The following is a 13,258-nucleotide window of genomic DNA, read 5'->3' as shown; positions in this document are numbered from 1 at the left end:
ATTAAAAACAACGCTACAATATGTCAGTGAGCCCCACACAGAGAAGGGTCACGGTGGGTTTGTGATGTGGGCTGCTAAACGTTCCAGTAAACAACTCCCAGCGGAGGTGCAGTCTGCTCGCTGCATCTTCTTCAAGTCTCACTGAACACACACACGTATTTCATCTCTCACCTACGGAAGCCCGGAGAGGCAAAGTGAACTGTTTCTTCTATTTTTTTTCGGGGTGTGTTTCACTGTGATGTTTATTTGTTGTGAGTTTATATTATTGCTTATGAATTAGTGAGAAGCTTGGAGCAATCTTAGGTGTGTAAATGAAGTGCAGAGCTGGAGCCAGGACAATGTTAGCCTAGCCAAGGTTAGCCTAGCCAATGTTAGCCTAGCCAAGGTTAGCCTAGCCAATGCTAGCCTAGCCAAGGTTAGCCTAGCTTAACACAGAATCAGCTTGTCAAAGTCATTTTTACATTTCTGTTTATGTATAGGTTGTGACAGTCCTCTCTTTTGTTTGGGCTGCCTGACACAGGAAGTGCATCACTAATTATCACCTGTGTGGCTGGTTACACAAACGAGATACAACATGCTAATAAGATGAATGTGTGTTAAAGCCATTGGTAGGCATGTTGTTTTCACATTGGACAATGTTTCCCCTGCTTCCAGACTTCATGCTAAACTAGGTTAATCCAGCTCTGTGCTGATGCACATAACAATATTGATCCTGTCACTCATAGTCGGAAAGAATGCAAATAATAGTCAATTTGCAAAGATGCTGACTAAACATATTCATTATTACTGCATCAATATGTGGCTTAAATACTCATTTATGATTGGGCTGCAGGTAAAAGATGGACATAAAACATTTATTAGGTTATGTGTGGATACTTTGTCATGTATTTTCTCTTAGTTTGATTACAATTCCTTAATATTGTACTTCATTAAAATTTGTAATGAATGAGACAATGCCTTAGCAGCACACAATATTATACTCGGAATTTATTAAATTTTACTGAGTATACTTATAATTATCTTTGCAAAAAACCTTCAAAGGTTTAAACTTGTTGAAGTCAACCTCCAATTTGCTTTAAAGATTCTGCATTTGTTGTTTTGAGATACACGCTAAGTTTATAGCATGCTAACCATCTTTGAAACTGAGCAACCTTGCCTGGAATAGGGAGCAACATGACCTGTCCCCGGGATATGTGGCTAGATAAATGGATGGTTAGATGGACCATGTTGCCATGGAGCCTATCATTCAACATATACAGTATATATAATATGCTGAAATTGTAGCACTGAACGTCAGAATAAACATTCAAATGAATGTAAAGATCCTCACCTCTCCGACCATGCCGTTCCACTCCCCATCAATGTTCTTCCCGTGCCTCCCGTTGGTCACCAGGTAAAGGTCATAGGTGAAACCCACAATTTTTGCCAGTCGCTTGAGAACGTCGATGCAGAACCCTTTGCAGCAATGCTTCATGGGCCCGGTGCCATCCACCACCAAGCTGAGGAGATGGTGTGAGGAGAAATAGATAGGTGAGATAGTGAAGATGCTTTTTATGGGATTTGAAGATGTTTTAGGGAGGACTTGTTGACCTGGATGTGCTGCTTGGCTGATCTAGAAAAAGAAATAGAGGGAGAGTGTGCAGCTAGAGGAATGAACATGTGAGTACCTAAGCAACCTGTCTTCCACAAAAACATGTTTCCATACAACTAAAGTGAATAACGTTTTGAGGGAAACATATTTTATCCTGGATTATGGTCGTGGTTTTAAACAAATTTAAACAAGTGATTAACGTTGGAAATGGAAACAAAACATGAAAGCAGAACAAAACTACTTGGTTAGGCTTAGTTAAAAAATTGTTTGGCTTAAAATGACTTAAAACACAACAAAAATGCAAGAAATGCACAGGGACACGAACCCCCTCACCTCCCGCCATCATGGTAACTCCATATACTACGTCACCTGCTCTGCGCGTCGCTCGTTGTACTACGTCCCTCGCTGTGGCCGTCCGCTGATACAAAGGTATTTCTGTTTGTAAAAGACAAACGTAATCCTGGACAATATACGTTTCCTTCCAAACGTAATTGAGAATGTAATTTAGTTGTATGGGAACATATTTTTTAGGAGACTTTTAGTGCTGACCTAAGAGACACAGGGAGAATGTACCAGAGGAATTCATTGTTATTAACATTTAAAGCTCTTCCTAATCTTTCCCCTGCTTATCTCAAGAAATAAACTCCCTCCAGCTCCCTGTGGTCTTCATCAGCAGGTCTACTGGCACTACCAGCTATCAACCTCAGCACAATGGGTGCCAAGGCCTTCTCCTCCGACGCTGCACCCAAACTTCCCCCTCACATCCACATACTGGAATCCATTACACAATTCAAAACTGCTCTTAAGAGCCATCGTTTTAAACTAGCTAACTCACTTCAGCTGCAACAACTGCTTCTTATTTTAACACTCACACACACACATACACACACACACACACACACACACACACACACACATCTTATAACTCATTGTTGTTTAATATGTCTTATTGATTTCATCGATGTTTTATTAAATGGATGGACTTGCATTTATATAGCGTTTTTCTAGTCTTCCGACCAGTCAAAGCGCTATAGATTACTGGTGTTATATTGTATGTTTTATTGTTAATTTCATTGATATTTTATTGTGATGTAAGGTGACCTTGAATGCCGTGGAAGGCACCATTAAATGAAATGTATTATTAGTATTATTGTTGGAAGAATGGGAGACTGAGGAAGGCAAGGAAGACATGAATTATTGGCAAGAGACTGTCAGTATCAATCCACTCACAGTTTGGGCTGTTGTGTTTGGAGAGGCAATGCTTGACAGGTCAGAGAGCTGCATTATTAAAACATAATTAAACTCCATTTTGTGCTCTTGGATGCCGTCTAAAATTAGAAAAAAATATATTCTACAAAGGCCTCTGAAAGCCTCTTTCCTGTGAGATGTCATCCAGTGAACACTTCACCATGAAAGCATCAAGAGCAGGTCACATATATATGAATCAAAGTGCATTTCAATCACTATCAGTCAAGTGGCTGATGTGCCCTCTATCAGCTGTCCATACAAAGTGCCCATTTGATGGACCCTGAGACTCTTATGGCAACATCTTGGCTCTGTTACCTAGCAACACAACTTGCACATATGTTTTTTACTACAAGCCACAGTACAAGTCACATCAAACTCATGAGGGTGGCCACTTCACTCCTGTATTATCGTAGATTTGCAAACATCTTTTTCTACGAATGAAGTCTGGTCTTTATTTAGCAGAGATTAAAAAGGAAATAGAAAATTGTGTTATTGTGAATTTTCACTGGCAATATGGTCACAGCCATGATTCTCTTCTTGTGTATGTGCAAATAAATTCCCATTATTGACATAATGTTAACCTACATAAAATCCTCCCACATGATGTACGGAAACACAATTAGTATATTAAATGTTTTCATACAGTATATGCACAACAACTTTGCTAGCAGTTCGGGTGCTAACTAGCAAGCAGACGCATCATGTTACGACAGTGTTCACCACAGAACTAAGATGAAAGCAGGTAATTAACTGAAGAGGCATCACATTTAAGTGATTAATAGCGTCTAGTCATGAGAAGCAGCAATATGAAATTGTTTTGCCACAGAGCTTTCAGACATTATGTAACTTTATAAAGGTTATATGGCTATAAATAACAACAACAGAACATAGAGTGCATACCAAGTGGACGTAGTCTTGAAGTCTTGAGTTAGTCATTTTGTCTTTTTGGCCATCGTCATCTTGTTTTTTTTAAACCAGAAGTGACACCAGAAGGACGAGCTAAGTACAACTGAACTCTGAATAAGACGTTTTTAGGCGACCAAAATATTACAGTTAAATTGCATTAACTGAAACACTGTGAAAGGGTGAAAGTTATAAGACAACGTGGACAACTCCCAGACCAGACAACATCGTGGTAGCGACCTGTCAATCACAAGGTAGCCCCGCCCTAAAGCATCCCCTGCTTTATGGTCTATATGACTCGAAATGGGATCATCATTTCACCTGGATTGTGGTTGCATCTGCTACCGCGTCCGGTGCCTGCTTGACACCAACTGCTACCATCATTAATTAATTCCGTCTGTACTAGGGACTACCAATGCTAACAAGGGACTACCAAGGCTAAGTGACAAAGTGGCAGCCTGGAGAATGAGACTTCTCAGTCACTGCCAAAGACATCAAGAACTCCCAGCAAGCATGCTGATGCTGCGGGAACCAACGCACGGGCATCGATCACAGGGACGTCCCACACCAACATACATGGACGTACTGAGGAGGGATGCTGGACAGTGCTGGCGAGCTAGCCAGATGTATGGAGGACTGAGACAGCTGGAAGCTCCGCTTGAAAGCCCGTCTGAGGACGACCCAATGACATCAATTCTGATAGTTGTATTATCACTCCTTTACATCCACTACTATTGGTTTTGTGTTATTAGTCCTATTTGTATTAGTTATTACAGCTGCTGGGCTATTATTATGGCTGCTTCTCTCTCTCTCTCTCTCTCTCTCTCTCTCTCTCTCTCTCTCTCTCAGGTTCTGCTCCAGGTTTCTTCCCACTAAACGGGGAGTTTTTCCTGGCCACAGTGCGCTTGGTGGATCTTGTTGGGTCTCTAAACTATGGTGTACGGTCATAGACCTGCTCTATATATAAAGTGTCCTGAGATAACTTCTGTTGTGATTTGACGCTATATAAAAATAAATTGAATTGAATTGAATTGAATTAATTTACTAAATGAACATCATGCTGTATTGAAGAAGACTTGAAACTAGTGATTGAGACCATAAACTCATGTTTACAATGTTTACTGAGGTAATAAATCAAGAGACTTAGGCTAATTTTCTCATAGACTTCTGTAGAACCAGAGGAGTCGCCCCCTGCTGGCTGGTAGACAGAATGCAGGTTTAAGGCTCTTCAGCATTGGCTTCACTTCTCAGGACTGGAGGTTGCCAGCTGTAACAAAGCAAAACATTAATTTGGAGTTGTGTTATTGTTCTTTCTCTCTCTTTAAGCTCTGGCTTGATCTCCACCAACTTTTGAGGGCAATATCTGTCTCTAACAGCTCCACTATATTCACCAGCTAGTAGCTTACTCTGTCTGTCCACTCTTAGTGAGCAGGTACATATCTGCAGTTTTGCACAAGATGCCTGGAAGTTTGGATGCACATTCATTCATTTCCCATTTTTGAACTAGCATATACACCCCTACATGGTCATTTCAAAGCCCAATATCTCAGTCATTTATTATTATGCAATAAGTGACTGATTGAGATTAACACATGTCACATGTGGGTGGCGGCTGTGGCTCAGAGGGTAGAGCAGGTCGTTCACCAATCGGAAGGTCGGTGGTTCGATCCCCAGCTGCTCATGTCGATGTGTCCTTGAGCAAGACACTTAACCCCAAATTAACCCCAAAAGCCATCGGTGTGTGAATGAGTATTTAGATTAGATCCTGATGGGCAGAGTTGGCACCTTAGCAGCCTCTGCCATCAGTGTATGAATGTGTGAATGCTAACATCAGTGTATGAATGTGTGTGAATGGGTGAATGCTGACATGTAGTGTAAAGCGCTTTGAGTGGTCGGAAGACTAGAAAAGCGCTATATAAATGCAAGGCCATTTACATGTGTGAAGTGGTCCTCATCAAAATTGGGAAATATATTGAGTAAAAGGCAGTTATGTTTACGTGTTTGATTGGGCCCCAGTAATTCATATGCATGTTCATTTTAAACAAACAAATCATGACCTTGACGGTAATGCCAGCAGGAAATGAAAGCATAAAACATGTTAGCCACTGCACTGCAGCAACATCAGAGGAAATACACCGTGACAGGTCAAGAAACAAGCAAGTCAATTACACAGTACATCAAATAGTACATAAAAGTAAAACAGTACATCAAATATATATGTATCAGACAAAAAGACAAGCAAGTGAGGAAGGAAAAAATAACCTGGGTCAAAGTAGGTTGATTAACAAGAGAGCAAACTTCTCTCAGCCAATACAAGTGATGGAGGATGAAGTCCTTATCTTCCCATTGGCCAGGTCATGTGCTGGCAGGAAGGAAGCTTATCTGGGATAGACCAGGAGCCCAGAGCAGGCGCGCGCGCACACACACACACACACACCCTCTGTCTTGACTTACTTTTGCCTCAAATGAACCTCATTATGTACATGAAACCAGAGAAACGCTGATTATAAAGCAGTCTGCTATTATTGTACAGTATATTCTATATATGACACATGATAAGAAAGTAAAATCTCTCTGCAGTTATCATGAATCAGTATTGAATCGGTCTCATGTTGGTGCTATATTTTAGTACGTATCATTTTATGAGTCGCCTAGTGGTTCACAATAAGTTAAAGCGTTGGAAGGGATGCAGCCCGGATCTTTTGCTCCATGATTCTAATTATGTGGATTGATTAAAAGACAATTAACTTTACTTTGCTGCATGGTATTGTGGTATATTTTCAGGAGTTGCACAGGACAGCGGGGCCCCTAAATGTAAACACACATGTTCTATTCTCAGGAGTAACACAATGACAGCGGGGCCCCTAAATGTAAACATGGGTAAACAGCATAACGGGGACGGAGGGTCGGACAAAAGTCAAGGGGTTGTAAGATAAACATGTAGGACACACATTGTTCTTATGCTCAGCTCGCATGTTACATGACAGATGTTGCATACCATCTGTGCCCGATATAAGGAGGCGCGAGAGCCCCAAAGGGCAGGACTTTCAGATTCAACTTGAGACCTCCGGGCGCTCTAGACGCCCGTATGACATGTGTGGCTTGTTTGTAATAAACTCTATTTTACCAGCAAGAACAGTGTCCTCGGAGCATCCTTCATCATCACTTCAACAGCACTGTCGCAGAAAAGATACGACATAAATTGGCGTCACGAACAGGATCGGAGGTGACCATCAGCACAACTTCACAGACGGTGAGCTCACTCATTGAATGCTGGTCATTAATTGGGGCTGTTATGTGGAGTTGTGTGGACACACCGTAAATTAAGAACCTTCTTGTTACAGACATGTACTGTTGATTTGATGTTTAAAGTGAGGCTCCGTGCTAAATTTAATGAAAAAAGGGGGAATGAATAGAGAAAAGATATAAAGGGAAGAAAAGAAGTATGAGAAATACAAGGAATAGTTTAGAATAGCTTTATGGTAACGATAAGGTGAGTTAAAAAGTATCGTGCAAGATTAATGAAGAGGGGCCCTAAACTTCTTAACGGTAAGACGCATGCATATTAGCCACTGCGTAACGATGGCTCTGACATAGTCCGGAATTAACTTAGAAAGACAAAATTGGGAAACCTGGATCCAGGTAATTTGAATAAATAAATGTAAAGAGTGTTAAGAGAGATAAGGAAATAAAGGAAATAAAGGAAATAAAGGAAATGATCATATGACAAGCCGCAAATCGGATAGGATAGAGCCCTCAGGTGTAGGAGCATTGTAGTACGGGCCATTAAAACCTGAAACAACATCTGATGGTCAGTTAATAACTGGAGAGTGTAGAATCACAATTCGATTGACAGTTACCACTCTGACGCTGTTGACGAACGGTGTTCAAGAAGCAGCTTCTCGTCGAAGATTTTACATCTCATGGGTAGCAGAAATTTTACGAGAAAAAGTAAGGAAATAGCGGCAGAAAGCATGCATAGGAATATATCTAAAAGTTCAAGTGAAGAAAATGTGGGTGCGTGTTTACTTTGGGATGGAAGGGTGCAGTTGAGAAAAATGTGTGTGCGTTGGAGTTTGGAGTGAAGAAAAGGATGTGTGCTGGATGTGTGTGCGTTGGAGTTTGGAGTGAAGAAAATGTGGGGGTGTGTTTACTTTGAGAGGAGCAGAAGGGAAAAATGTGGGTGCGTAAATGTGTGTGACATTTGGCTGCTGATGGAGTCCAGATGTGGGCCATAAAATGGTTAGAAGACTAAATGAATTGAATGATATATTGTGTAAACCAATGAGCTTCTTGCCTTTTTCTAAGAAGACTGTTGAATTGAATAATGTAGTGTGTAAAACCATGAGCTTCTTATAAAAGACTAAAACATGAGCTCTTCTTAAAAGGGACGTTATATAATAATTAAAGCTGTTAAAGCACAAAATGAACTTCTCTAAGAAGGGTAGTGATTGAAACCCCTCTCTCTCTCTCTCTCTCTCTCTCTCTCTCTCTTCCCAAAAATTCCTTTCGATGACCCTTTCTTGGGAGATACAGAAAATTCCTTTGCCATTTGAACTGTTTGGTCCAGTGGGGTTCTTTAATGTTTAGATAAGGGGTTTAAGTTAGGAATATAATGTATGATGCTGTTAAAGGGACCTATGGGTTCACAAGAGACTAAATCATTGCCTGTTCCTTGTCTGTTATGTCATTTATGGTGAGTGAGAATTGAGACGGGAGGCAAGGCAGAGGGCCGGCACATCACGGAGGGTGGATTGCTGACGTCGACTTGGAAGGCTTTCCAGGTCAATCTACTAAAAAGGCCGGTACAATTTATACACAAACTCTTTAACAAAAACAAAACCTGCATTTCCATATGTGTATGTGTTCTCAGTCATAAGCAATATTGATGGTACACATATAGACCTGCTTTCATTTATTAAGCCTAAGAGGAAACTGACCTGCTCAGTTAGGAGAAATAAATAAATGAATTAATAAAAAACTTGGCAACGGATTGATCAGTTAATGCATTTGATTAATTAATGGCATATGATTGTTGAGTCTAACCTCTGCTGACAATTACAGAAGTTCATGTATGTTATGGTGCGTAGTTTGTCTGATCTGTGATGTGGTGGACATTCAAGGTGGTGACTGTTTGAAGTTTTGAGCTGAATATTGATTGATTAGATGACTGGTTAATTTGTTGATTAATTGAGTAGTTGGATAATTGGATAAATTGTTGATTGACTGATTGGCTAGTTGATTAATTGGTTAATTGGATAATTGGTTAACTGATTAGTTGGATAATCGGATAAATTGTTGATTGACTGATTGGTTAGTTGATTGATTTGATAATTGGTTGATTGGTTGAATTGGTGAATTGTTTAATTGGTTAATTGGTTAATTGGAGAATTGGTTAATTGATTAATTGGTTAATTGGAGAATTGGTTAATTGGTTAATTGGATAATTGGTTAATTGATTAATTGGGTAATTGGATTTTTAAAAAAAAAAAAAAAAAAAAGGGGGGAAGTAATCTAAATAAGCCTTGAGTAGTTTTAATTTCAGCAATTACTTCTTAAAGTACAATAACGGAACATAAGGAAGCCGTTATAATGGGGAAGAAGAACACTAAAAATCCGAAAGTAATCACTCCTGTTGAGATAGTACAGAAGAATAATCCTTTAATTAGGGGCATCGCAAACATTGCAAAAATATCGGAAAAATGGCACAAACGCTGGCCTGAAATTGACCAACCATGGCCAATGGAGGGGACGCTTAACCCAGATGTAATTAAAATAATGCTAGTACTTGTATCGACATACAAAGCTGAGCAAAAGAAGGGAAAAAAGGGGATAAAACGCAAAGAGAAGAGGCAAGTGGAGCTTGGCATTCTCCAGTTATTTGAAGATGAGGGACAGAAACTGATCAAAGCTGCAAACGATAAGAGGGATAAAGTTGCAGAAGAAATAAAACAAAACACAGAACAAACAGAAAAACTAAGGAAAGATACCAATTCATCGTTCTCACACATGAACCCAGTGAAGGGACCACCACCCTATGAGGTAAAGACGATGGCTAAGAAAATCTATCCTCAAATCCCGGTGATCAGTCAGGAAGGTGACTACCGTATCAGAAACGAGGAGGACAGAATAATAGAAACAGGACGAGCGGAGACAACTATAACGATGTATCCAAGATCCAAAAGTAAGAATAAAACAAAGTTTGGGTCTAGGAGGCAAAAGCGGGACCATGGAAACGAGAGTGACCAAAGCGATCAGGAAGGGTGCAGAGGAGGATATGACCCTGAAGTCAGGCGGATGTTGGCAAAAGCGGAAATAAGAGGAAATGATAACTCTGATGACAGTGAGGATGAAGAGGGCCATGAAGAGGGCCATGAAGAGGATGCCCGGAAAACTATGAGAGAAATCGAAAGAAGCATAGAGGAATGCTTTTCATGCTTGGATAGAAGTCCCAGCCCTGATCGCCAAGGAACGTTGGAAGAACAATTGGAGGAACTGTATAGACAGAAAAAAGAGTTACAGAAGAAGAGCTCCCCAAAACCAGCTATGAAATATGCATTGCGCTCAAGAAACAAGAAGGAGACTGGAAAAATCTGTCCAGTCATTATCCGAGGACGGAATTTGGAGTACAAGCCTTGGCAGAATACAGATATGTCAAACATACGTGAAAAGTTACCTACTCTTCAAGATGGAGCACATCCTTGGATTTCGAAGTTGGAAGAAATCACAGTGGGAGAGCAACTGGCCATGGGAGATATAAAGAGACTCTTGGCCAGCCTCGTTGGAATTCACGCTATGGAAGAGATTCTACAGAAAGCTGGACTTAATCGATATGTGGGAACTGCTGTGAATGATTCAGAGCTGTTTGCTGCAAGTAGAGGCCAAGTGTGCAGGGCGCTGAAAGACACATTTCCGACAAACGTACATCCTGACAATATTTTTATTGATCCACTGGGACAAGAGGAAAACCCGAGGGCCTATGTGTCGAGGGTTCATCAAGTGTGGAGAAATATCACAGGAAATGACCCGGATTTGAATCAAATGGAGCAGTCGATTTTGCGAACCAGAATACAGAAGGGGTTGCCCCTGCCAGTGAGAAGCAAATTGGCAGAGGTGGTTGGTCTTGGAAGCATGGCAAAGAGTGGTTATACGGATCATATAGCCCACCAAGTTGAGCTGTATAGGAAAAAGGAACATGATCAAAAAGACCAGGACCAAGAGACCCTCAGGAAACTTAATCAAATACAACTGACGGATAGTAAGAGGATGGAGAAGAAGCAGGCTCTGGTTATGCAGAATCAGGCTCCACTAAATCAAATAGTACCACTACCACAGCCGAACCAGGTTCAGCTCCAATCGTTCCAGCCACCGCCGGTGGTTCCAGTTGTCACCTACCCACAGCCAGCCTTTGATCAAGCGCAGCCCTGGAGAGGAAGAGATCAAAGAAATTTCGGAAGAGGAGGAAGGTTTAATCCAAACTTTCAACAGCAATCAACCGGATGTTATACTTGTGGACAACAAGGCCATTTCGCTCGCGAGTGCAACAGGCCCGGAGGAAACACCAGAGGAGGAAACTTCAGAGGAGGATTCAGAGGAGGATTCAGGGGCCAATCAAGGTCACCCAGAGGACCGGTGAACCCTTACAGGGGCCCGGAACCTGGTTACTAGGGGTGCCCGGAAGACTCGAGAGGGGGGTGTCAGCTGGTAGTATCAGGGCCGGAGGAAGATCCAACAATAGAGGTAAAAGTAAATAATCGTCCAGTGGAAGTGATGGCGGACAGCGGAGCTGCTTTTACCTGTATTCGGCCTGAAGATGCTATACATCTCCCCATGTCTGATCAATTGATTCGGACAATCGGGTTCGAGGGAGTAAAACAGCTAGTTCCTCTCACTAAACCAATCGAGCTCAGCTATAAAAAGAAGAAGATTACGTTACCCATATTGGTATCAGAACATACACCTATTGCGCTTTTGGGAAGAGATGCTATGTGTAAATTGGGGTGTACAATAAAATGCACGCCAGACGGCTGTCTGGTGGAAATGCCAAACGAGAGGGTTCACCAATTATTGATGACAACAGAGACTGGAGCGTCGTCAGTATTTTGGATTGGAAATCTCAGTGCAGATTTTTTTGAGCCAGTTAAGTTGTGGGAAAAGTTTATCACCGCAAATATGCCCGACGCAAAGCTTCCAGAGTATCCATTTCACTGCACGCTCCAGTATTTCAATGATGATGCTCAAATAAACGCAGAAGAATGGTTGAGCCGACAACCAAAACGAGTTCAAATAAATTCAGGCTGTATAATTTTGGGACCACAAGGAGCAGCTATGAAAATACACAAAGATGACTATTTGGACAAAGAGTTTGATATCGAGAAGAGTGTGCCACATGTGACCTTGTGGGTGCGTGAAGAACATACACAGAAGCAAGTGGGAGAAATGATGGCGGAGGCTGAAAAAGCTGTTTTTACACCAGTAACAGAGAATCTTGCCATCTGGACGAGTGAGGATCAGAGATTCATTAAGATTATGATCTCTGCTCAAGGAATAGGACAGCCACAAACCGTGCGAATGACACATGAATCCATCTGCAGTGCTAAGATGGACTCAGACTCAATGAGAGAAGAGATGCTACAACAAGTTCCAGAATGTTTGTGGGCTCGGCATAATACGGATATTGGACTTGTGAAGTCAGCTCAACCAGTGAGAGTTGAACTCCGACCAGGAGTCAAACCACCTTGGAAGAACCAGTATCCACTGAGTGAAGAGGCAATCCGAGGAATTGAACCACAGATTGAAGGACTTCTTAAGGCAGGGGTGTTAAAGATAACACAGGATCCCCAGAGCAACACGCCTTTGTTGCCGATAAAGAAGCCAGATGATTCATATCGCCTAACACATGATCTAAGAGCGGTCAATGAAGTGGTGGTTGATTTTCCAGCAGAGGTGCCGGATCCACATACTTTGCTAGCCCAACTTCCGCCAAAAGCGACACATTTCACAGTGTTAGATTTATGTGGTGCGTTTTTCAGTGTTCCACTCAGTAGGGAAAGCCAAAGTTTATTTGGGTTCACGTACAATGGACAATCTTATGAGTATGAGAGACTGCCACAAGGATTCAAACATAGTCCTCACATTTTCAATAAAATAGTGAAAGACGATTTGGAGGGGATAGAGCAGGTACTAAAAAGCAATGTAATCCAATACGTGGACGACATCATCATTTGTTCACCAGATGAGGAGACATGTCATAAGGACTCAATTAAATTGCTACAAATACTGGCAGAGAAGGGCCACAAGGCCTCTCTGAAGAAACTGCAGTATTGTCAGGAGAAGGTAATCTATTTGGGTCAAACAATAACGCAGGGACACAGAAGCATCTCTGATATTCACGTGGAGGCTATTCGTAAGGCTCCAAAACCCAGAACAGTCCGAGAGATGATGACATTCCTTGGTATTGCAGGATATTCCTCAGCATGGGTTGAGGATTATGCTAGCTTGACGGGGCCTTTAAGA

At 41.5% G+C, this 13,258-nt stretch overlaps 1 protein-coding gene across 2 annotated transcripts in view; it reads right to left on the bottom strand.

Moving 5' to 3' along the window:
* The window catches only part of grin2da (glutamate receptor, ionotropic, N-methyl D-aspartate 2D, a), a 317,340-nt gene that overhangs the window by 68,379 nt on the left and 235,703 nt on the right, over positions 1 to 13,258 (bottom strand). For both annotated transcript variants that reach the window (XM_074612865.1, XM_074612866.1), the window contains one exon: positions 1,331 to 1,499. In XM_074612865.1, the coding sequence (XP_074468966.1) occupies positions 1,331 to 1,499 (169 nt within the window). The remainder of the gene's footprint in view (positions 1 to 1,330; positions 1,500 to 13,258) is intronic.

The sequence above is a fragment of the Sebastes fasciatus genome, chromosome 17, assembly GCF_043250625.1.
Source record: "Sebastes fasciatus isolate fSebFas1 chromosome 17, fSebFas1.pri, whole genome shotgun sequence".
Lineage (NCBI taxonomy): Eukaryota > Metazoa > Chordata > Actinopteri > Perciformes > Sebastidae > Sebastes > Sebastes fasciatus.
The sequence above is the reverse complement of the archived record's forward strand: the minus strand, read 5'-3'. Positions and strand labels throughout refer to the sequence as shown.